The sequence below is a fragment of the Vicugna pacos genome, chromosome 12 (assembly GCF_048564905.1).
Source record: "Vicugna pacos chromosome 12, VicPac4, whole genome shotgun sequence".
Classification (NCBI taxonomy): Eukaryota; Metazoa; Chordata; class Mammalia; order Artiodactyla; family Camelidae; genus Vicugna; species Vicugna pacos.
The window spans coordinates 23,901,023-23,924,909 of NC_132998.1; the positions used below are offsets into that span (position 1 = coordinate 23,901,023).

Here is a 23,887-nt window from a genome sequence, read left to right on the forward strand (position 1 = left end):
GTTATGACCAGATGATTGAGATTTTAGGCTGTAGGGTTCACACAAGATAAATGACTGGCTTGTTTGTGTGTGGTGTGTGTGTTTACAGTTTATATTGACTATTGTGTAAAGGTTGTTCAGAGCAGAAAGGAATTAACTGTGGCTGAAGCACTCAGGGAACCTAATGATAGCTGACTTGGGTAAAATGATGGAAGAGATATGGTACTACTGGGGAGAAACGCAGTATTAAAGTAAAAGGATACATAGGGGTAAACAAGAGTAATGAGGGAACATTTAAATATGAATTGAAGCCAGATCATGTTTCATCTATTTTAATTGTTATTGCCTATAACTGTGCCTGCCTTTTCCAGGGCACTAAATAACATTTGGTAAAAACAGGAAAAAAATGTGAAGACTAAATACTTGAAAGAAAGGAGCTATTTAAATTGTGTCGTCCCCTACCCTCCCCCAATACAGGAGCAGTAAGAAATTGAGACTGAATGAGACTGAATTTTCCTCGTTTCTTAACTGGGCTTACTAACCACCTCTTTTTTTTTTTTTCCTTTTCTTTTAAAGGAAGGCAGGTTAGCTCCAATACGAATGAAGCAAATAAAAACATGAATACTAAAATAAATGATTTGATTATCTAATCTAAGATTGTTCTGTGTATATGTTTTAGGGAACAATAAAATAGCCGTATGGTTATCAATTCCACAAAAGCTGACTTCAGAGGGTAATCGTTTTGCTATTCTAAATAAAACGAGTAAGCCCCGAATACACTCATCAGTCATCGGCTCATTAGTCTTAACTATGGTCCTTCTTGCATCAGTGCACGCTTACTGTACCGAGCAGGGGCTCAGCTGGCTTCAAAGGATGAGGCTACCACCACCACGCTCACAGGTTAGTAGTAGGAAGTCGCTACTAGGCCTCTGCCAGGAACATCAACTCATCCGCAATGCGCCTGCCCAGAGCGCAGCAGCCTAGCTCTGCAGACACCCCATAGCAGCAAAAAACAGCTGTAAGAGAAAATCCGACCTTGCTGCAGAAACCCAGTCTGCCGGGCTCCAAAGGTTTTTCTCCACACTGCGGCCCCGCCAGCCTACAAATCCCCACATTCACTCCTCCTACGGGAGCCAATGAGGAGGCTACAAGTTCCTTCAGCCAATCACATTCTGGCCCAGTGTAACATGCCGGCTGAATTCTGGGATTTGTGGTTTTCACGTGGCAACATTACACCATCGTGGTTAAGGCAATGTAGGCCACGCGTCCGATACCAAACGAAAGCTTCTTCTGATAATTCTTCTGTTAGTCACTAGGATAACCCCTTAATTGGCATTACTCCCAGGCCTTATACTCTTTAAAAGTCGTAAACTTTTTTTTCTTACTCTCATATAGGGAAAAAGATAGTCAAGTTATATTCGAATGAAAGCATGCTTGTCCCACTCTCCCCACTGTCCTTTAACCGTCGGTTTCAAGTCTCGCGAGAACAGCCCCTTCCGGTCGTTGTCATGCCTCCTGGAAGGCGGGTCACGCGAAGACTGACACAGGCTTCAGCCAACAGGCTTGCCCTTTAACTAGCGTCTCCACAGCGTGCGTGGAAAGGCCTCCGTGAACTCTGACCTCAGCTTTCCGTAGCGTCCTGCGTCTGCCGCCACCGCCCCCGGAGCGAAGGAGGCGGGTTTTGGCGTCTTGCCCTAAGGAGCGAGTGCGGAGGGAGTGGGAGTGCGACGGGCCCGAGTGGAAGTGTCTGGCTCGCCGGAGAGGCCCCGCTGTACTCCTCGCTGCCCATGCGCTCGTTCTCCAGCGAGCAGCGCCGTCGTTAGGCCGCTCCCTTCGCCTCTGCTTCCTCCGGAACGGGCCCACGTCTCGCCTGGGAGGGGGCAGCCCGTCGAGGCGCCTCCCTAGTCAGCGTCTGCGTCGCGCTGCGACCCTGGAAGCGGGAGCCGCCGCGAGCGAGAGGAGGAGCCCCAGCGGCGGCGGCGGCAGCGGGCGGCAGCACCAGCAGCGCCAGCGGGCGGGACCGAGGCCGTCAACATGGCGAGCGCCTCGTACCACATTTCCAATTTGCTGGAAAAAATGACATCCAGCGACAAGGACTTCAGGTGAGTCCGAAATCCGACCCTCAGCCCACCTCGGGGCCCCTCGTTCGCGTCGCTGGCCCTCTTACAGGCCTTGCCCCACCCCTTTGGCCTTAACCGGCTCTTTTGCTTTCCCGAGGTCTCCAGCCCAGCCTCTGCTCCTCGGTCCCGCCAGGCCCCTTTCCTCGTCCACCTTCTCACCCCCTCCCCCCATTCTTTTCTCTAGGCCGTTGCCCGCCTCGGGTCCTAGGCCCGGTCTGCGTCCCCCAACGCCCCCACCGCAGTCCCTCCCAGAAAGTGACTTTCCCGCCCCAGGTAGCGTGAAGGGGCGAGACCGCGCACCGTGGTGGGGAAAGGGGTCGCTCTAGGCTTGGAGACCTGGAGGTGGGGCCTACCGCCGGCCTGCCCGAGGCGCTAGGCCGCCGTGCTCGCGGCGCCCGAGCTCCTACTGCCCACTCAGGGACCCAGCTGCCGCCTCCTTTCCCGCAGCTGTGAGTGGGCCTAGGTGCGTTCAGTTTGAACGATTTGCTTTTATTCTCTAGCTCTTCGGGGACTGGGTTGTATATAAACTTTTTCTTTGGATTATCTTTTTCATGAAGGTGGGAAGAAAGAGGAGGGGGAGCCTGGATGGTGGAAACTTGACTCGTAGGGTTTTCCCGCCAGCATCTCTTGTCATTTTCCGTTGTCAGGTAAAAACCCAAACAGGAACTCGGGGTTTCATTCTCATTTCCTTTTATCCAAAATTACTGCCAGAAAGGTGAATTGCTGAACCATAAAGAAAGAGGTATATCGAGCAAATGGATCTTACTGAAAGGAGGAGTTTTCTAATATGGGGGTGGTGAATATGGTTTGTATAGAAGTTCTGTTGCAGGAGACTTGGTTCCAAACCGTGGTAACATGCGTATTGAAGAAATGTTATATTTTCACGGATTATCTTGGTTTCTCTCTTTTTTTTGGACTACAGTAATTGTTACATTCCTTCTTTCCCACATCCTATCCCCATCACAAAATAAGCACCCAATTTAAAAAAGCTTTTTATATTATTGATACTTGTTTTGTTCTCTGCTGGTTGTGTTTTGTATGCATTTTAAAGGTACGAAGTCTTAAATCTGAATTGTGGCCGAAGGGCTTATTTGGTGCTTTCGTATGAACAATACACTTTTAACACCTGAAAACATGCCCACACTTCATGTACTGGAAAAGAATTTTCAATTTGTGAAAGGAGAACCATTTCTAATTAAATTGATATGCTGCATATTAAAATGGCAGTGAAGTAGAGTTTTGATTGTAACTTCAAAGCCAAAGATCATTTTCAAAAAGTTTTGCTACCTGGGACGTTTTTAAGTATTGCACTTAAAACTTAAAATCAGTTTGCTAATTATAAAGATTTTTAGTGTCACTTTTTGGAGGAGACATGTTTATTTTGGGTATTTTAGTATTTTTAGATTTGTGTAGTTGTAGGGTCAAAGTCAAGATTATGGGGGAAATAAAAGTTTTTGTTTTTTAAATAATTAGAATGCTGTTTATTTTCCTTTGGAGCGTTGTTTGGTCCCAGTGCAAGCCCCTGAAACGTAAACATTTGAATGGAACTTACATTAAAATCTGTAAGCAGTGTAGAGTGTGTGGTGTAATTCACCCACCCCCTCCTGTTTCTGTCAGTTGGGCTCATTTTGTAAAAATACTGAATTTCACTCTGATTGTATTCAATTTTAGTCTAAAGATAGGACTTTCCCTATAATAGTACAGTTTTGTTCCATTAGTTAGACTTGTGTATGGATATATTTAGAGTAAATCAAGTCGTATGATAATACTACATATGTGATTATTGACTAAAGCTTCCTTTCTTAAATTTCTTGGAAAAATAATACATACATGCTTGGGTTTTTTTTTTTTAATTATATGGAAGAGTAATGTGCTAATATTAAGCCATACCCACTGTTGAACTTGATAAGGATTATCTACGAATTTGGGCTAGAATAAATCAAAACATTGCTTGGAGGATTGGTTATTCTCCTAAAAGTGTGATACTGGTATATTTCTAATATAGTTGGTAACTATGATAATATGTTTAGGAACAGTAAGTGACTTCTAGTAATTTATCATTAAGATATTTTAATTAACTATTTTTAAGACTTGTAATGTGCTCAGGCCATCCAGTAAGAGATAAGTCTTTGGAACCAAAGCACTATATATATTACATTACTGACATTTAAGAGATTAATTAAAATATGGATCATTTACAGTTAAGTATTTTGAGATTTTTCTGTGTGTTTTCAGTATAGACACTTACTTGAATACATGTATTCTATTTTTAAATGATGCTTTCTAGTTTCTCATTAGAAATTTATTTACTTTTTATTTTGGTGTGAATATCATAGTTGTTACATGTTTTAAAATACCTAGTGCTAGAAGGATCTTGAAGACAAGAATAGTTAACATTATAGAAAATCTAACATGCAAACCACTCTACCACTCTGCTAAGGGGAGAAGAAAACAATACATCAAAAAGGAAGAAAAGTTTATTTTTCTTATGGTGGACTCCAAAGAGAATATTTCTTGTTGGTCACAAGATGTGAGCTTTAGTCCTATAGGATTCCTTGCTGTGAACTATCTGTGATACCTTGGGTAGGCTACTTAGTTCGGGATTAAATTTTCACTTTTGAGAGACTCATTCGTGGGTTACAAAAGGTCCCTTATAGGCCTGAAACTTCAGGTCTCTGGATGACTGCATAGTTTTTTAATGAAGAGAAGGTAAATGGGTGCAGGCTTCAAAATATGTGTGTCAGCATTTTTAAACAATCCCTTTGTAGAACGTTAAAATTGTAGGCTTAATTTATTGGGCAGAAAACTCAAAACCTGGTGTCCTTTTTCTTTCATGTTTTAGCATTCTGTATTCTTTGAAGGTAAGATATTAAACTTTAGTGCCAGTAAGTAGATGATTCCGTAGATAATGGAATAAAACTTTAACGTGTGCAAAATGAATGCTTCATTTATAAATTTACCATTCTCTTATCTCTCTGTGCATAAGAGTTAATATTAATACTTCCTGTGGACTTTATACATTTATCCTCTTTATCCTTACAACTCTGTTAAAGTGAATACTAGCAATCTATTACAGCTGAGGAAACTTGGATCTGATGATAATTACTTGCCCAGATAGACAGTAGTAGACAGTAATAGATCTGGATATCCAGATACCCCCAGAGCATGAACTCTAACTACAATATTCTGCCTCTCCAAGATTTTGACTAGGAGACATGAGGAGTAAGACCGTAAGTTTTAGTTCCCTCTTAAATTAGGTTTATGGAATATTATGTACTAGAAGACACTTTAAATAATTCCCTGAGAGGAACTTCAAAAGTTGAAGATTAATGCTTGTCCTCAGTATTATCTACATGCATGTTGAATGGTTAAGACACTTGTAAAGAAAAATAAATTATTCAGGGCAATATGTAGTTTTCAGGCTTAAGGTGGCAGAGAAGATGAAAGCAAAGAGATTCATGTTCAAGGAGTAATCTGAACTAGGTCTGGAAGTTGTACTTAGAGAAAATGGGTACAGGTATGAAAAAACACTAAGCAAAACTCTATTGGGGGAGAGGGTATAGATAATTTTAATAGCACGTAAGGACCTTGTCTTACTGAACTTAATCCTCCACTCTGTTCTGTGCCTTGGCCATGTGTGTTCTCAATAGTTACTTGTTTTAGTTGAATTGGATTTTAGTTCTGGAGTTAAGAAAAATGGATTGGGGAAGTTTCTTCAAGAAACCATTGTAAAGTATACCAGTCTATTCTTTTTTAAATTTTATTTTCATTTTTGAAAGGGGGAGATAATTGGGTTTATCTATTTATTTATTTTTTGAAGGGAGGTACTGGGGATTGAACCCAGGACCTTATTACCCAGTCTGTTTTTTAAATTACCACTTGATACTATCTTAAAATACTTTACTGTACTGTAAAATTTCCTAGCTTGATAATGGCTTATGGTACTACATTTATATGTTTTGGTTATTGGAAGGCATTTGCTCTTAGAACCTGTTTAAAATGCTGGTGAAAGTCTCAGGCCTGTTATGGAATCATCACAGAGCTGGAAGGGACCTTAGAGATCCATAGCTTCAACAGTACTGTGTGGGCATTTATAATAATGTAACAGGAGAGACTAAGTTACCTGGACTGCTTGTGCTTGAAGAAAAGTAGGTTTAATCAGAAGAAATAGATTTGTAGAGATTAAAAAGGTGATTTCTGAGCACTTTTTAAGTACTTTGTTGATGGCAGTAAATTACATGATCCCACTTAGGTAATTTTGGGGGGGGGAGTGTGTGGATACAGATAGAGTACTGCTAACTGATTATCAACAGTGATTAGGGCTCACCACTGAAAAAGAAGAGAGAAGGGCCTCATTGAAGGAAGTGGGAAGAAGAAAGATGACTAAAAATTAGTTTTATTTACATGAGCAATATGTAGACTGTCCCGAGTTAATTCGTATCTCTAGTAAGAGAGTAAGTGAGAAAAGGTGAGACAGCAGTGGGGTGTGAACAAGATCTTTGAAAGATAATTGGTTCACTGGGTGGTGCATTTGGCCCATATCATTTAGATGTATGTTGGAAACAGGGTAAAACTGTGGTTGTATTTTAGAAGAAGGATTGTGAAAACCAGTCATTGTGCAGTAAGGCATCTATTGCTACCATTATTTCTGCTTCTCTACATTGGATTTACTAAAGATGAATAAGTTCTCCCCTCAGGAAACTTTCAGTCCAGGAAAATAAGCCAAGTGTGTAAGTTCCAGTCTGTCTTGCTTACAACTTTTTGCAGAGGCTGGCAATTTCTAATGATGGTCCCCCCAAAATACTTGAATAAATGAATGAGATGGCACTGCCTGTAGGTTAATCTAATCTACCTGAGACTCCCATAGAAGCCAGAAAGTTAACATGTATCTTCTTCCCTCCCAGCTTAAGACTTTTTTAGTCCTATTTTGTCTTGTTACATTACTAACCCACTAAATGTCCCAGTTGAAAAATCTTGATGTCACCCTTCTCCACCTTCTTTCCTTTAGTTCCCTCATGGGTATTTCTCAAAATAGTCTCCCCATCTCAGGCCTCTTTTTAATCCAGTCTGTTGATACCTCTTCCATTTGAATTTTCTTCCTAAATATCACAGCTGATCATTGCCTTCCATACTAATTCCCATTGACAGAGAAACTAAACTTTTTAGAGGTTGCCATCTAAGCTCACTGAAATTACTCTCCTTCAGATCCCTAACAATCTCCAGGTAACCAATTTAGTGGGTATTTTCTTTGCTCATTTATTTGATATGTAATGTAAGCACTGTTTATCATTTTTTTCCTTCTTGAAATTCTCTTACACGTATAGATATCCCTCACACAGGTTGGGTTTACCATTATATTGAGGGAGAACACACTGTGGGATGTCTCAGTAAAAGGATGTTAGGACTTAACTTGGATAATTTTGGGAAGGGTCTAAGGAAGCAGAGGTTTGCTTTAGATTGAATGTTGTCAGAAAGTGGGGGCATTTATCATTTGACATCTTATAAAATGTTATAAGAAGGGCATGCTAAAGCAGAGGAAAAGCTAAAATCAGTAAAGAAATAGCAGTCACTCATTTAGTTAGAGGGTATTTGGTATTTTGTGTTGCTAAGTGAACTTGTCTGAAGTGGATGTTCTGTATGTTTATGTCCAGGAAAACAATGTGCTTTCACTGTAAGCATCAGATCAGTTTGGATTATTCATTTGGATGTTAACATGAGGTTTAGGTATGAGCCTCAGATCAGTTCCTGGGATGCAGGGGCTGCTGGGTCAGCTCTAGTCCTCACTTTTGGCCAAGGGCAGACAAAGTTAGGCTGCTGGGCACTAATTCCTGATGTTGACATCTTCTCTTTTGCTGGAATTTTGTTGATTAGGATCAAAGGAGTGACCCATTTAGTATAGTCTGTAGTTGAACCAAGCTAGCTTGTTAATCCTTTCTTCCTCTGTTATAAGATGAGTGGTTGAACTGATGTGTGGTAGTGGTTGTTCAGTAACATTAAGATTCTGAACAGGATGCATACCTACTAACACCCAAGTCCTGTGGTTTCCCTCCTACTCCTTTGTTCATTTCCTAACTCATCCCTTACCATCCCAGTATCTAATCCATTTCAAAGACCTATTAATTTTACCCTTGTAAATCTCAAATGGGGTTGATGCTTATTCACAGTACTTTCTATAAATTTGCAACGAACATTGAATTAGCAATACTGATTGTGAGGGAAATACAGGGTTAGATTCCTGTCAGCCTCTAGTCACAGTATTTTTTTCAGTTGATCAGTTCATAACTTTGTTTTATGCGTTTCTGTTTAAAGACACCAATTTAATATATGTTTCGTTAGCATTGAAGTCACAGCCAGCGGTACTATACCTCATGCATGAGCAAAGCTTATCTACCTTGTGTTTCTGGAAGACACATCACAGCCTTCTTGTATTCAGGAACACTAGGTAGCATTTCAGTACGACACTTGGTGGTCATTTTAAACAGCAAAATTACCAACAAATAGCACAAACGTGCAAAAAAAAAAAAAAAAGAAAGTGGCACCAGGTAGACTGGGAAGAGGATGCTTGTTTACAGTATGAGAGCTGGAACAAGGCAGTGTACCATCAGTTGGGAGTGTGTGTGTAATGTGTACATCGGATAATTCAAATGTTTCATCGTTCTCCACATGTCTGTAAATTAATGAAAGCACTGGAGAATTGATTTTGGGGGTTACAAAGAATTTTACTCTGTTAATAATGAGAATTGACTGTATGTCCGTTTTTCCATCTCGTTTGACTGTCCTAACCCTAACCCTACTTAAACCTACCATCATTTCTTTCTCACTTAGACTGCTGCAATAGCTCTCCTTATCGTTCTCCATTCAGTCTGCTAAGTGAAGTCTGGTTGTCTCCAAACTGTATTCCGCAGTGTAGCTGGAGTATCACTTCTGAAATGTAAATCTGATCATTCCATTTACTACCCATCTCTATGCCAAATGCCTTTCAGTAGCTTCCCATCGCTTTGAGAAGAAAGACTAAAGAGATTTTTAAAAATCCTACTAAGATCTACAAATCTTTTTAATCTTTCAACCCTTGTGCGATACACAACTTATTCCAGTCTAGGTCAGATTACTTTGTTATAACATTGTCTTGTCTTTGTGACACATTCTTTTTCTTCATAGCATTTATCTCATGTATGTAAATACTCATGTAGTTTTTAAAAATCAGTATGCCTTTATTTGACTGTTGAGTAAGCTTGAAGATAGTAGTAAACAACCATATTTGCTTTGCACCTAGTACAGTACCTTATAAATAAAAGGTTTTCACTACGTAGTAGTGAGTAAATACAGCCTTTCTCATCTTGACCTCAGCCTACATTTCCATTTTCCTGTTAGGTTTCTATTTCCTTATGACTCAGACACACTGAACTGCTCCTTAGTCCTTCACTCTGGGGTATTATGGTCCGTACCACCACCTCCATGCACACATATAAATTTAATATCTCAAACTAGCTTTCCCCGTGCAAACCCCTATTAATCTTTTGAGATCCAAACTAACCATCAGTTCTTTGATATGATCATTGCCAAACACCCTTGAGTATTTTAAAAAATTTGCTTGAGATTTGTCCTTTACCTGTCTGTCAGCCTTGTTAGATGAAAAAGCTAAGAAGAAGGGACTGAGTCTGTATCATCACGGCTCTTGGTACTATTCCTAAAACATTACATGCTTAAGAGCCATTTTACAAATTGGCTTTTGAATCTGCCATGGACGGCTTTCAAACTGGTCAAACAACTTCCTTATAAGATTTATAGTGCAAATTTTTAAACAAATTAAGAGAAGGAAGAAATTCTCAGAACTTTCTGGCTTCAGAGTCACAATTAAAAAGTAACTCTTAAAACCTCCTACTATATCAATCTAGTTTTTTTGGTTTATAAAAATATTCTCTATTGCTAATTTTGCAGGCGCTCATTTCAACTTTTTAAAAATCTAACCGTTAAGTATAGATTTTTGAAAATTATCTAGACTTCTTTATTAGAATATAAGCTCTCTTGAGGTTAGGAGCCAAGGCTTACTTACCTTTTATCCGTCTTTTGCTCATAGTCCAGCCTTTGTAGCGTAACAGTCAGTGAATTAATAAATGGTAAATAAAGGAAGGAATCTGTACATCAGTAGTACTTCAGAACCATAAAGTAACTTTTTTATGTTGGGATTATGTGCTTTTTTTTAATTTAAATTGATGCTCAATGTGTTTTCTCTTCAACTAGATGACTAACATTTCAGGGGTCCTTAGAGATCCTAAGTTGTATGGTTATTTTATGGATTTTATCTAAGCAAAACAGTTAAGGTACTTTCCATGCTTTGTGTGTAGAAGTGCCTGCATTAGCATTCTTTTCAGTTTTGTGGTTTTTTTTTTTTTAAACTGTCTGGAATATTCTGTGGTTTTAATTTCATTTTGTCATCATATAAAATGGGGAGGAGCTTCCAGTTAGAATTGTTAATTTTAAAAAGGCACATGCTTAATTTGTCTTATCAATTTGAACATACGCTTTTCTTTATAAGCAGTTTAGCAAAACTTGATAAGAATTGTACTTGTGTGTAGTTTAAACTTTATCAAATCAGTATTAAATGAACATACTAGTTACTGGAGTTCACCTTAAAATTACAAGTAATGGATTGCTAAATTAGTAAGTTGTTCTGCCAATCCTTACTACATAGTTTATTGCCTACATTGCCAGACTATCAGCTGTTTATCATTTCAGCTCCAATAGTTGTGTTTTAAGATTGATTTAAATGTGTATTTTGACATTTCTGTATGTAACATGACTGTTAATTTTTACCCAAACTGGATCTGGTTCAAATAGAAGAGAAAGGCATTAATTTAAGTAGCCGTTATTTTGGTTAGATTATTTCAATAGCTGGAGGGGAGCCAGGAATTCTAAGAAGAATTCATTTGGCTTTTAAACAGGTTTTGGGGCTTTATTTCGATGTAATTATCTAATATTCTAAGAAATTTATTTTTAAAATGAATTTTCTGGTGAGGTATATGAGAAAAAAACTGAGAGAAAAAAATTATTTACCTTATTTTCATCTTCTGTTCATCCTTTTCATTTAAACCTGAGATTAGACAGCTGATAATTATGGAGTTTTTGTCTGGCCTTCCTTTGGCAAAGGTTCTTAAGGAGAAGGGGCTGGATGTCAGGTGGAACAACTTTCTGGAATCACCTCTTCATCGTTTTGAACGTACACCTGATACTGGTGGTGGGCTTTGGGGTGGAGGTGAGAATTTGCATTTGGGAAATTACCAGTAATTTGTAATATGTGACCCCCAATCCAACACAAAATATTACACAGGAAGGTAATTCTTAATGTTAGTTAAAAGCTTCCTAGATATAATTCAAATCACATGCAGAGAAAAAGTAAAGAGGAGCTTTTCTTTTCCTAGACGCAGTGATGTAATTACAGTTGATCCCTAAATGATGGGTTTGAACGCTGTGGGAATTTTTTTCAATAAAAATTGAAAAAAAATTTCAATAAAAATACTATATGATCTATAGCAGGTTGAATTCACAAATGCAAAACTGCAGATATGGATGGTGCTGGAAAGTTATACATGGATTTTTTTCGGGGGAGGTCATGACACCTCCAAAACCCCTGTGTTGTTCAGGGCCCAACTTAGAATGAAAGAGCATTCACTGTAGGTCCTGTCAGTAAATTTGAAATCAAGACTAACCAGGGGAAAACAGTTGTGGTCAATGATACCTTGTAGGAGTAGATCAGGACTTAGATATGAATAATAGCATTGGGTTTGAAAACTATGATCTTTTATATTAGTGCTTAAAAAATTTCATTACCAGCATATTTTAATTTTTTTGATAGGTTTATGGCTACAAATGATTTGATGACAGAACTGCAGAAAGATTCCATCAAGTTGGATGATGATAGCGAAAGGAAGGTAGTAAAAATGATTTTGAAGTTACTGGAAGATAAAAATGGAGAGGTACAGAATTTAGCTGTCAAATGGTAAGTTGTTTTTTGATTGCTTTTCACAGCTCCCATTTCCTTTTAAAAAACTCAGTGTAATAATTGGTAAATTATTATAATCTTGTAGTATGTCTTTCTGGAATTTTCCTTTAGAATATGTAAGTGATTGGTGATTGTTTAGTGTTTGTACTTGGTACATGAGACACATTTCCTTATATGTAGTTTCTGTATTGGCTAGATGTGGCCTTCGTGTTATTTTAATTCTTTTGAAGTACATATAGGAAACTCCAGAAAAAGCAGTTCTCTTATTCATTTGGCCAGGCTTTTTAGCTAGGTTAAAAGGCCTACTTACTATCCATCTCTGTATTCCAGTGGGGGAGATATTTAAGAACCAATGACAAGGGAAGTAAAAAATAATGACAAGGAAAATAAAAGATAATAAGACTTAATAAAGGATAGCAGCTGTAGTTAAAACCATAATTAAATCAACACAGATGGTACAGTAGTTATAAAGAATCTTACTTAAAAATTGAGAATTCCAGTTATCTTTGTGTGTACAGTACATTGAGAGTATCTTGTTAGGCATGATATTGACAGTTGGACTCAGGATTTGAGTTTTTGGTAAATTGTATTAATGCATCTGTTTAATTTATGCATACCAAATACTTCTAATAGAAGCACTGAACAATTTACATAGTAAGTTAATAGTATAATCTTTGGTTTCATATGAAAATTAGATTCTGAAATTTTATGTCATTTTATATGGCATATTATGTTTGATATCAGCTTAAGTAAAGTATTGTCTTAGTACCTTTGTTGGATTTTCTTGTAAAGATTTGAAATTTATTTTAGGCTAAGGTTTTATGTACCTGCTGTAAAAAAACAAGCAAAAGTGAGAAGTCATTGGTCAGCTAGAATTTCTAGACTGGTAGTACAACTTTCTTTAACTTGGGACATTTGCAAGTTTAAAATAAAACAGGTCCTAAAAGAAGTTGCAGAATAATGAAAGTGAGTCTGGTTTTACTTAAATCATTATTTTTCATTTTTTAATTCTTTCTTTTGCCATATGCTTGTTAATAAACAAAATTGTTTTGTTCAAAATATGTGCTGAACAATTGTCAGCCTTTAAGAATGATGATTGAAAGTAGGCTTTGTCCTAGAAAGAGAGGTACACAAGGCATTATTCACTTAAGTTTGAATCTTTACTTGTTAGGAACCTGACCTTTTGATCTTTTGATGATCTTTTATACTTAAAATTTAATGGGTGGAGAGGAAAGTGACATATATTCAGGAAAAATATGACAGGAATTAAGATATAAACAAAAGTAATATATTAGGAGATAAAACCCAAGAATTGATTCTTGGAGGAGGGGAAATCCCAACACAAATTATTCAGTAGCCTTATCAAGAAATTGGAAGATTTATTACAGAACTCATCACCTGAAAGAAACTCATGTCTAGACATCTTTCATACAGGTCTTTGAAACCTCAAAGGACAGATAATTCCAGTACAGATAGTTCTAGTACTATTTCAGAACATACGGTATGAAAACTTCCAGTCTTTTATTTAAACCAAATGCTGATAATAAATCCTGACTATAGATAACACTAAAAAAAAGAAAGCTATGGACCAGTTTCATTTAAATGTTCAAAATAAAGTCCAACAATATATTAAGTGTAAAATACCTTGACCAAGTAAGGTTCATCCCAAGAATATAGGAGCAGTTTAATTTTATGTGCTTTATTAATATTTTTATTTCATCATGTTAATAGATCAGAGGAAAAAAACTATCTGGTTAGTTGTCAAGGCACTGATAAGATTCAACTTTGATTATTGATTTAAAAAAATCAGAAGTGAAACACCTTCCAAAAACCAGCATCATAATTAATGTGTCATTAGAGTAAAAACAGGTCAGGGATGCTTTATGTCTCTCACTAAAGTAAATTCATCATATATTTCAGTAAAACATTTAGTGACAAGGAATCAATAAGGACCTTTTTTTAAAAAAAGTATACAAACAGATATTCATACCTCAACCCAAAAGCCAGTAAATTACCAGCTACTGTCACCCTGAAGTTAGGAACAATGATGTGTCTCTATCTCCATTACATTTTTTTTGAAGGTATGAGCTACTATAAGGCAAGGGAGGAAATTTTAGATACAAAAGAATTTTAAAAGATAGATGGAAAAACCAAGTCAATCAAGGAAAATAATTAATGTAAATAATAATCCAGTGAAGGAACAGGCTATAAAATTAATGGAAAAAATCAGTAGCTTTCACATAAGCAGATAATAACCAGTTGAAAGATATGGAAGCAAATGTCCATTTATTAAAGCAACAGAAAGACAAAATGCCTAGGAATACATGTAACAAGAAATGTTACAATGGTGACCTTGGGTGAGGATATTGTATGGTTTAAGGTAAGGTTACAATTTTTTGAAACTTACAGAAGGAAAACTTTAAAATACTCTTGACCAGTAACACACATGTACTTGGAAACGAATGTGCTAGAACAAATGGAAAGACATCCCATGTCTTTGGATAGGATAACTCAACAAGATTGTCAGTTCTCTTCCAGGTTAATTTAATGCTAACTTATTTCTAAAAATCAGTAAGTTTTTTCCCACAAGCTATAGATGTTGATTCTGTATTTTGGTGGGAGGGATAAGGGGGACAGATATTTGCTCAGGATAGCCATGAAAACCCTGAAACTTGCTAGAGTTGGACGTTTTGGTTAGCCCTACAAGATAAGAAAACATACTAGCGTGCTTATCTAATCAAAGCAGTAAGATATTAAGGCATTAATAGAACAGTAGAGTAAAGTAGAATGGAAAGTATATGATGAAGATAGTGTCATTATGAGAAAAGTTGGACCTTTTTTTCGAAAAACTGGATAACCATTTGAAAAAGATAAAATTGTTTCCTTACCTCACAACTTTCCTACTTAAGGTCAACCTTGTTCACCTTAAATTAGTTTTATGTTGGGTCTATTAGTGTTTCATTATTTTTTATTACTAATTAGTAATTGTTCAGTACTTGCATGTAATAGCACAATGATATTTTTCTAGGATTTGGCTACTGTGAATAAAGATACAACGAACATTCGTGTATAAGCTCTTCTCAGGACATGTGTCTTTATTTCTTATGGAAGAGTGAAATTGCTTTTGTCCATTTAGATTTTTAAGAAATTGTGAAATTGTTTCCCAAAGTATTTGTACCATTTTACATGAAAGTACCAGTTGTTCCACGTTATCATCAATAGTTGGTTACCACTCTTTAGTTTTAGCTGTTCCAGTCGGTGTATCGGTGTAGTTTTAATTTACATTTCCCTGATGACTAATGATGTCTAATGCTATTTTGTTTGTTTATTGGCCATTTATTTATTTAATGATCATGGGCATCCTTTTTTTTTTAAGTCTTTTTTTTTATTGAAGTATGTTAGTTTACAGTGTGTCAATTTCTGGTGTACAGCACAATGCTTCAGTCATATATGAATATACATATATTCATTTTCGTATTCTTTTTCACCGTAAGCTACTACAAGATGTCGAATATAGTTCCCTGTGCTATACAGTATAAACTTGTTTATCTATTTTATATGCACCAGTCAGTATCTGCAAATTTCGAATTCCCCCAATTTATCCCTTTCCTTTCCATCCCCTTCCCTTCTGGTAACCATAGATTTGTTTTCTATGTCTGTGAGTCTGTTTCTGTTTTGTGAATAAGTTCATTTGTCTTTTTTTTTTTAGATTCCACATATGAGTGATAACATATGGTATTTTTCTTTCTCTTTCTGGCTTACTTCACTTAGAATGAGATTCTCCAGGTCCATCCATGTTGCTGCAAATGACATCTTTTTTATGGCTGAGTAGGATTCCATTGTATAAATATACCACAACTTCTTTATCCAGTCATCTGTCAGTGGACATTTAGGTTGTTTCCATGTCTTTGCTGTTGTAAATAGTGCTGCTATGAACATTGGGGTGCAAGTTTCTTCTTGAATTAAGGTTCCCTCTGGGTGTATGCCCAGGAGTGGGATTGCTGGATCATATGGTAAATCGGGTCTTTTGAGGAATCTCCATACTGTTTTCCACAATGGCTGCACCATACTACATTCCCACCAACAGTGTAGGAGAGTTCCATTTTTCTACACACTCTCCAGCATTTATCGTTTGTGGACTTTTTAATGATGGCCATTCTGACTGGTGTGAGGTGACACCTCATTGTAGTTGTGATTTGCATTTCTCTTGATAAAGCAATATTGAGCATTTTTTCATGTGCCTATTGGCCATTTGTATGTCTTTATTGGAGAATTGCTTGTTTAGGTCTTCTGTCCATTTTTGGGTTGGGTTTTTCTTTTTCTTACTAAGTTGTATGAATTGTTTATATAGTCTGGAAATCAAGCCCTCGTAAGTCTCATCTTCTGCGAATATTTTCTCCCATTCCATAGGTTATATTTTTGTTTGGCTTATGGTTTCCTTTGCTGTGCAAAAGCTTCTAACTTTAATTAGGTCCTATTTGTTTATTTTTGCTTTTATTTCTGTTGCTTGGGTAGACTGCCCTAGGAGAACATTGCTGAGATATATGTCAGATAATGTTTTGTCTATGTTTTCTTCTAGATTTATTTTGTCTTGTCTTATGTTTAAGCCTTTAAGCCATTTTGAGTTTATTTCTGTGTATGGTGTGAGAGAGTATTCTAACTTTATTTTTTTGTGGACTTCTCCCAGTTTTTAAAATCAAGTTTGTCCTTTTGTTACCAAATTATAAGAGTTATAATATAGTATATTCTGGATATAGGTCCTTTGACACTTTTTTTTTAGACCTGATTTTTTCTTTTTTTAATTGAAGTATAGTCAGTTTACAATATATTAACTTCTGGTGTACAGCATAATGTTTCATACATATACATACTCCCTTTCATATTCTTTTTCATTATAGGTTACTGCATGATATTGAATATAGTTCCTTGTGCTCTACAGTATAAACTTGTCTATTTTATATACAGTAGTAGTTAGTATTTGCAAATCTTGAACTCCCAGTTTATCCCTTCCACTCCCTTTCCCCCTGGTAACCATAAGTTTGATCTGTATGTCTGTGAGTCTCTTTCTCTTTTATAAATAAGTTCATGTGTCTTTTTTTTTAGATTCTACATATTAAGTGATATCATATGATACATGTGTTTTATAGGGATTTTCTCCCAAATTGATAAGTTTTTAAGTTTTTATTTTTAAATTTAGTTTAGTTTGATTTAATTTATAGATTAATTTCAACTTTCGTTTTATGGTTATTGCTTTCTGTGTTATAAGAAATCTTAGTTTAGGTTGCAGAGATTTTTTTTCCTGTGTTTTCCTCTAAAAGCTTTATAGTTTCAACTTTTACTTAGTCCTCTCTTTTATCTTGAATTAATTTTTATGGAGTAGGAATTGTTTTTTTCCCCCCCATTTGGCTGTCCAGTTGTTGAAGCATCATTTATTGAAAACATTTTCCTTTCCCTACTGAATTGCTTTGGCATCTTTGTCAAAAATCAGTTGATTATAGAAGTGTAAGTCTATTTCTAGACTCTCATCTGCTCCACTGATATATTTGTCTGTTCTAATGCCAGTACCACACTATTCTATTAGCATAGCTCAAGCTTTTTCAGTCTTGTGGAGTTTGGGGGCCAGATAATTCTTTGCTGTGGGGAGCTATCCTGTGTATTTTATGTATTGTTGGATATTGAGCAGTTTCTATTTTTGCCAGAAGCATTCCTTCATCCCCTAGTAGTGACAACCAGAAGTGTCTCCAGACATTGTTAAATGTCTGTTAAAGAGCAAAAATCACCCTTGGTTTAGAAACTCTGGTGTAGGCCTATAGAAATCTGAAAATAAGTTAATGTAAGTTCTCTAGCTTCATTCTTTTTTTTTCTACAAGTATTTTGTTTTTTTAATTTCTGTTGCATTTCCATGTAAATTTCTTTTTAATAGACCCTTCTTTTAGAGCAGTGTCAGGTTCACAACAGAATTGAGTGGAAAATACAGAGTTTGCACATAGCCCTCCCCACCCACACATGTACCCCCCCACCCTCAACATCCCTCAGTCAGTGTGGCATATTTGGTACAATCGATGAACTAACGTGGGCACATTATTATCAACCAAAATCAATAGTTTACATTAGGGTTCACTCTTAATGTTGTTCATTCTATGGGTTTTGACAAATGCATAATGACATGTAGCCACCACCATTGTATCCTACAGAAAATTTTCATTGCCCTAAAATCCCTTATGCACCATCTATTCATTCCTCCCTCCCTCCCTCTCCCCAAACCCCTGGAAACCACTATCTTTTTATTGTTTCTGTAGCTGTGCCTTTTCCGGAATGTCATTTGGTTAGAATCGTACAGTTTGTAGCCTTTTCAGGCTGGGTTCTTTCATTTAGTAATATGTCTTTTAAGTTTCTTCTATGTCTTTCATGACTTGATAGATCTTTTTTTTTTAACTGCACATATAGTTTTTAATTTACATATATGTACTGTTCATTGTTTTTAAGAACGTTTAGAGCTTTAGCTTTTTAAACTTACATAGTTATCAAAGGAATAAAGCCAACCACAAAATAAGAATTAACTTAAAAAGATACGTACACTCTGCTATTAATAGCAACATTATTTATAATTGCCAAGATATGGAAGCATCCTAAGTGCACATCAATAGTTGAATAGATAATGGAGATGCAGCATATATACATATGTAATGGAATACAACTCACCCATAAGAAAGGATATTTTGTCATTTGCATCCCTTCATTCACTTTTTTTTTTTCACTTCAGAAACCAGAATTTTATAACTGGCTGAGACATTTCCATTACATCAGAAACAACAAAATACCTAGAAACAAACTTAACCAAGGTTACCTATACTCTGAAAACCAAAATGACACAAAAAAGTGGAAAGATTTCCTGTGCTCTTGGATTGGAAGAATCAACATTACCAAAATGGTCAGACTACCCAAAGCAATCCACTGATCCAGCACAACCCCCATCAAAATACTCGCAACATTCCTCATAGAACTAGAACAGACAATTCCAAAATTTGTAAGGAACCACAAAACACCCTGAACAGCCAAAGCAATCTTTTGTAGGTCTCTCTTTTTTTTTTCCTCTTTTTCTTTTTGTTCTCTTTTCTTGTAGTTTGATGACTAGAAAAGTTCCTTTAACATTTGTTGTAAAGCTGGTTTGGTGGTGCTGAAATCTTGTAGCTTTTGTTTATCTGTGAAGCTTTTGATTTCTCTATCAAATCTGAACGAGAGCCTTGCTGGATAGAGTATTCCTGGTTGTAAGTTTCCCCCTTGCATCACTTTAAATATATTGTGCCACTCCCTTCTGGCCTGTAGAGTTTCTGCTGAAAAATCAGCTGATAAACTTATGGGAGTTCCCTTGTATATTATTTGTCACTTTTCTCTTGCTAATTTTAATATTTTCTCCTTATCCTTAATTGTTGTCAATTTAATGGCTGTGTGCCTTGGTGTATTCCTCTTTGGGTTGATTCTGTGTGGTACTCTCTGTGCTTCCAGGACTTGGGTAACTGTTTCCTTTCCCAAGTTGGGGAAGTTTTTGGCTATTATCTCTCCAGAAATTTTCTCAGGTCCTTTCTCCACTTTCTCGACCCCTATAATGCAATATTAGAGCGCTTTATTTTGTCCCAGAATTCTCTTAAACGATCCTCATTCCTTTTTATTCTTTTTTTCTTTTTTCAGTTCTGAAGTAGCGATTTCCACTAATCTGTCTTCTAGCTCACTGATCCGTTCTTCTGCATCATTTAGTCTATTCTTGGTTCCTTCTAGTGTATTGTTCATTTCAGTGATTTTATTCTTCAACTCTGTTTGGGTATTCTTTATATTTTCCAACTCTTTGCTAAAAACTTCACTCTGTGCATCTGTACTCCTCTTGAGTTCTGTGAACATCTTGGCCATCATTAGTTTAAACTCTCAGATAAATTACCTATCTCCTCCTCACTTATTTCTTCTTCTGGGATTTTATCTTGTACCCTGGGAAATATTCCTTTGCTGCCTCATATCATCTTTCTGTATGTTTGTGGATTCCTTCCACAGGCTTTGGGATTATTGTTTTCTTATTTCTAGTATCTGCCCTGGTGGATGAAGCTGGACTAGAAGCTTGTGCAGGTTTCCTGGCAGGAGGAGCCAGTGCCTGCCCACTGCTGGATGAAGCTTGGTCCGGGACCTCTGGTGGGTAGGGCTGTGTCTAGAGGCCTTTGTGGCTTAGGAAGTCAGGTGATGGGTGTGGCTGTGTTCCCACCCTGTACGTTGTTTGGCCTGAGGCTTCCCTACAGGTGGGGCTAGGACTTGGTGCTAATGATCCAATCAAGATGTCAGCTTCCAGGTAAGCTCCTGTAGATTAACACTCCCGAAAGTCCACCACCAGCTTTTATGTCCCCTGAGTGAGCTATAGCTTGCCCCACATCCCCAGGTGACCCTCCAAATCCAGCACGCAGGTCTGGCCCAGGTTCCTATGAAATCACTACTTCTACCCTTGGACCTGGTGCACATGAGTTTCCATGTACACTTCCCAAGCGAAGAGTCTCCATTTCCCCTAGTCCTGTGAGGCTCCCAGAGCCAAGCCCCCTGGCCTTCAAAACCAGTTGTCCTGGGGTCTCCTCTTCCCAATGCCGGGACCCGAGCTGCGGAGCCTGATGTGGGGCTTAGAGCTCTCACTCCTGTGGGAGGGCCTCTGTGACTTAACAGATCTTCAGCTTGTGGGTCACTGACCAGAGAGGTAGGGGGTTGGTATGGGGCCCAATTATATCGTGAGCACGCCCTTCCTACCATCCTGCTGTGATTCCTTCTTTGTTTCCAGTTGCAGATCTTTTTTGCTAGATTCCAGTCTTTTTTTGATGGTTGTTTAGCATTCAGTTGTGGTTTTGTTGTAGTCCCAAGGAGAGGCGAGCTCATGGTCCTACAACTCCGCCATCTTGACCGGAACTCTCCGTGTAAATTTTAGATTCAGTTTGTTAATTTCTATTCTTAAAAATAAGCTTGCTCAAATTTGATTGAGATTGTGTTGAAGCTATAGAAATATTTAAAGAGAATCACATCTTAACAATACTGAATCTTTTAACCGTGAGCCATAGTATCTCATTATTATTACAGTACTTTTTGTTGATTCCTTGGGATATTCTACCTGAACAGTTGTCATCAGTGAATATCCTCTTCTTTTAATCCTGATTTTGGTAACTTGTGTTTTCTCTGTCTCCTTTTTCCCCTCAATTCATTCAATCAGGGATTTACCAACTTTACTAATTTTACAAAAGAACTGACTTTAGGGTTCTTTAATTTTCCCTGTTTGTTGCTTTATTTCATTGAATTCTTCTCTTATTATTTTTCTTTCCACTCATTTTTGTCCTTCCTAATTCTTAAACATTTAAAGGTATATATTCTAAGTAAATTTTGGTATTTTCATTATTAGTTTGAAAAATTTTTAATCTCTGTTGTGATTTTTCTTTGATCCATGGGTTATTTAGAAGCAGTTTTCAAATATTTCAGACTATGTGGATGTCTATGTTTTATTTTTATTTTTACCAGTTTCAAACTTAATTGTGTTATGCTCAGAGAACCATACTCTTAAGATTTCAGGAAGATTTATTTTGTCTGTTTTGTCTACTTACTGAGATTTGTTTCATGTTCAGCATATAATAGATCTTGGTGGATGTTCTGTGTACCTTTAAAAGTGTATTCTTTGGTAGTTGGGTATAGTGTATTATAAATGTCAGGTCAAGGTAGTTGATAGTGTTGTTCAGATTTATATATCCTTTCTGATTTTTTTTCCTTCATATTAAATTACTGAGAGAGGAGTGTTAAAATTTCCAACTATAATTGTCAATTTATCTGTTTTTCTCTTTAATAATGTCAGTTTTTGCTCCGCGTATTTTAAAGCTGTATGACTAGGTGCATACACATTTATAATTACTTCTTCCTGATTGATCTTTTTATGAAAATGAAATATTTCTCTTTAAATACATCTTATCTTTAAGTATATTTTATGTTAATATAGCCACTCCAGTTTTTTTAAGATTAGTGTTTGCATAATGTATCTTTTTATATTACTTTCAGTTTAATCTGTGCTTTCATTGTTAAATTATGTGTCTTGTAGACAGCAGATAGTTGGGTTGTGCTTTTTTCTTGATCCTTTTATTCAGTTTCATAATTTCTTCCTTTGATGGGAGTGGTTTTTAGTCCATTGATGTTTATTGTAAATATTGATATAGTTAGATTTAAGTGTGCCCGCCCTATTTCCCTTTTGATGCTCGTTGTCTCATAAGTGTACAGTATAATTTCCCACAGGCCATATGATGTGGTATCACAATAGATTGAATGCAAAAGCAGATATGAAAATCCAGTTGTTTTCTTTTATACCCAAACATTAATTTGCAAAAATGTGGAACAGCTATTTTTTCCCTTTTTTGAGAATATAGCTGCATTATTTATGGTAATATGTGAGTTTATTATTGTTTAATTTTTAATGTAAACATTGATAGAACCCACATATAAGAAAAATTCTTTGGGGGTCTTCATTGTTTTTTTTTTTTTTTTAAGTGTGAAAGGGATTCTGAAACCAAAAAAGTTGGGAATCACTGTTTTATAAATTTAATTTTGATTTCCTCTGTTGACTCTTCAGATATATCTCTGCATTATTTTTAAAGTTGTCATGCTAGGCTAGGGATTATAAATTGCATCTTAAATTTATTACAGTCTATTAATATTGTACCACTTGATATAAATTATATAAACCTTGAAATAACATTTTCCACTGCCTTCCTCCTGTCTTTGTGCTACTATTGTTTTTTATTTGTGAGTGTTTATCCATAATACAGTATTACTGATATTTTGAAGAAAAAAGTAGTCTTTTAAATGTAGCTTTTTTAGGCATATACACGTTTACCATCTCTTGTGATCTTTATTCCTTTCTGTAAATCTGGTTTAATTTTCCTTTAGCCTAAAGAACTTCCCTTGGCAATTTCTGTAGAATAGGTTTGGTGGTGATATATTCTCAGCTTTTACCCAAAATTGTCTTTAATTTATCTTCATTTTTAGAAAGTAATTTCGGGGGAAGGATATAGCTCAGTGGTAGAGGACATGCTTAGCAGGCAGGAGGTTCTGAGTTCAATCCCCAGTACCTCTATCAAAAATAAAATAAAATATAAATAAATAAACCTAATTAGTGCCCCTCCCCCAAATATAATAACAACAAAAAGTAATTTCACTAGATATGGAATTCTAGGTAGACATTTTTTCCCATATGTTTTAGTTCCATCATTACCATGTATTCAAATTGTTGTTTTCTAAAATACAGTTTTAGAGATTTTGTAATTATTATCTGGAGGAGAGTTGGAAGCTATTTTGCCATTACTGGAAGCTAGAAGTCTTTAAATTCAGTTTTGGAATTCTTTTTATTTTTCACTCCCAATTTTTATTGTTTCACATTAGACCTCTCTACATATATGTCATTACTATTATTTTTTTTTTTTTTTATTGACATATAATTTACAGTATTGTGTTAGTTTCGGGTGTATAGCAGTGATTTGGTTATACATACGTGTATGTATATATATCTGTATTCTCCTTTTTTGTTCTTTTCTGCTATAATTTACTATAAGATATTGAATATAGTTCCCTGTGCTATACAGTAAATCCTTGTTTATCTGTTTTATATATGGTAGTATGTATCTGTTAATCTCTACTCCCAATTTATTCCTTCCCTGCTTCCCCTTTGGTAACCATGTTTGTCTTCTGTGTCTGTGAGTCACTGTCATCATTTTGGATTGGGCTGTTCTTGGATTTC

The 23,887-nt window shown here is 36.4% G+C and overlaps 1 protein-coding gene across 1 annotated transcript in view; it reads left to right on the plus strand.

Moving 5' to 3' along the window:
• The first annotated feature begins 1,648 nt into the window (after positions 1 to 1,648).
• Positions 1,649 to 23,887, plus strand: part of CAND1 (cullin associated and neddylation dissociated 1) — a 41,960-nt gene continuing 19,721 nt past the window's right edge. The window contains exons 1-2 of the mRNA XM_006205832.3: positions 1,649 to 2,081; positions 11,953 to 12,096. Coding sequence (XP_006205894.2) covers positions 2,014 to 2,081; positions 11,953 to 12,096 — 212 coding nt within the window. The 5' untranslated portion in view covers positions 1,649 to 2,013. The remainder of the gene's footprint in view (positions 2,082 to 11,952; positions 12,097 to 23,887) is intronic.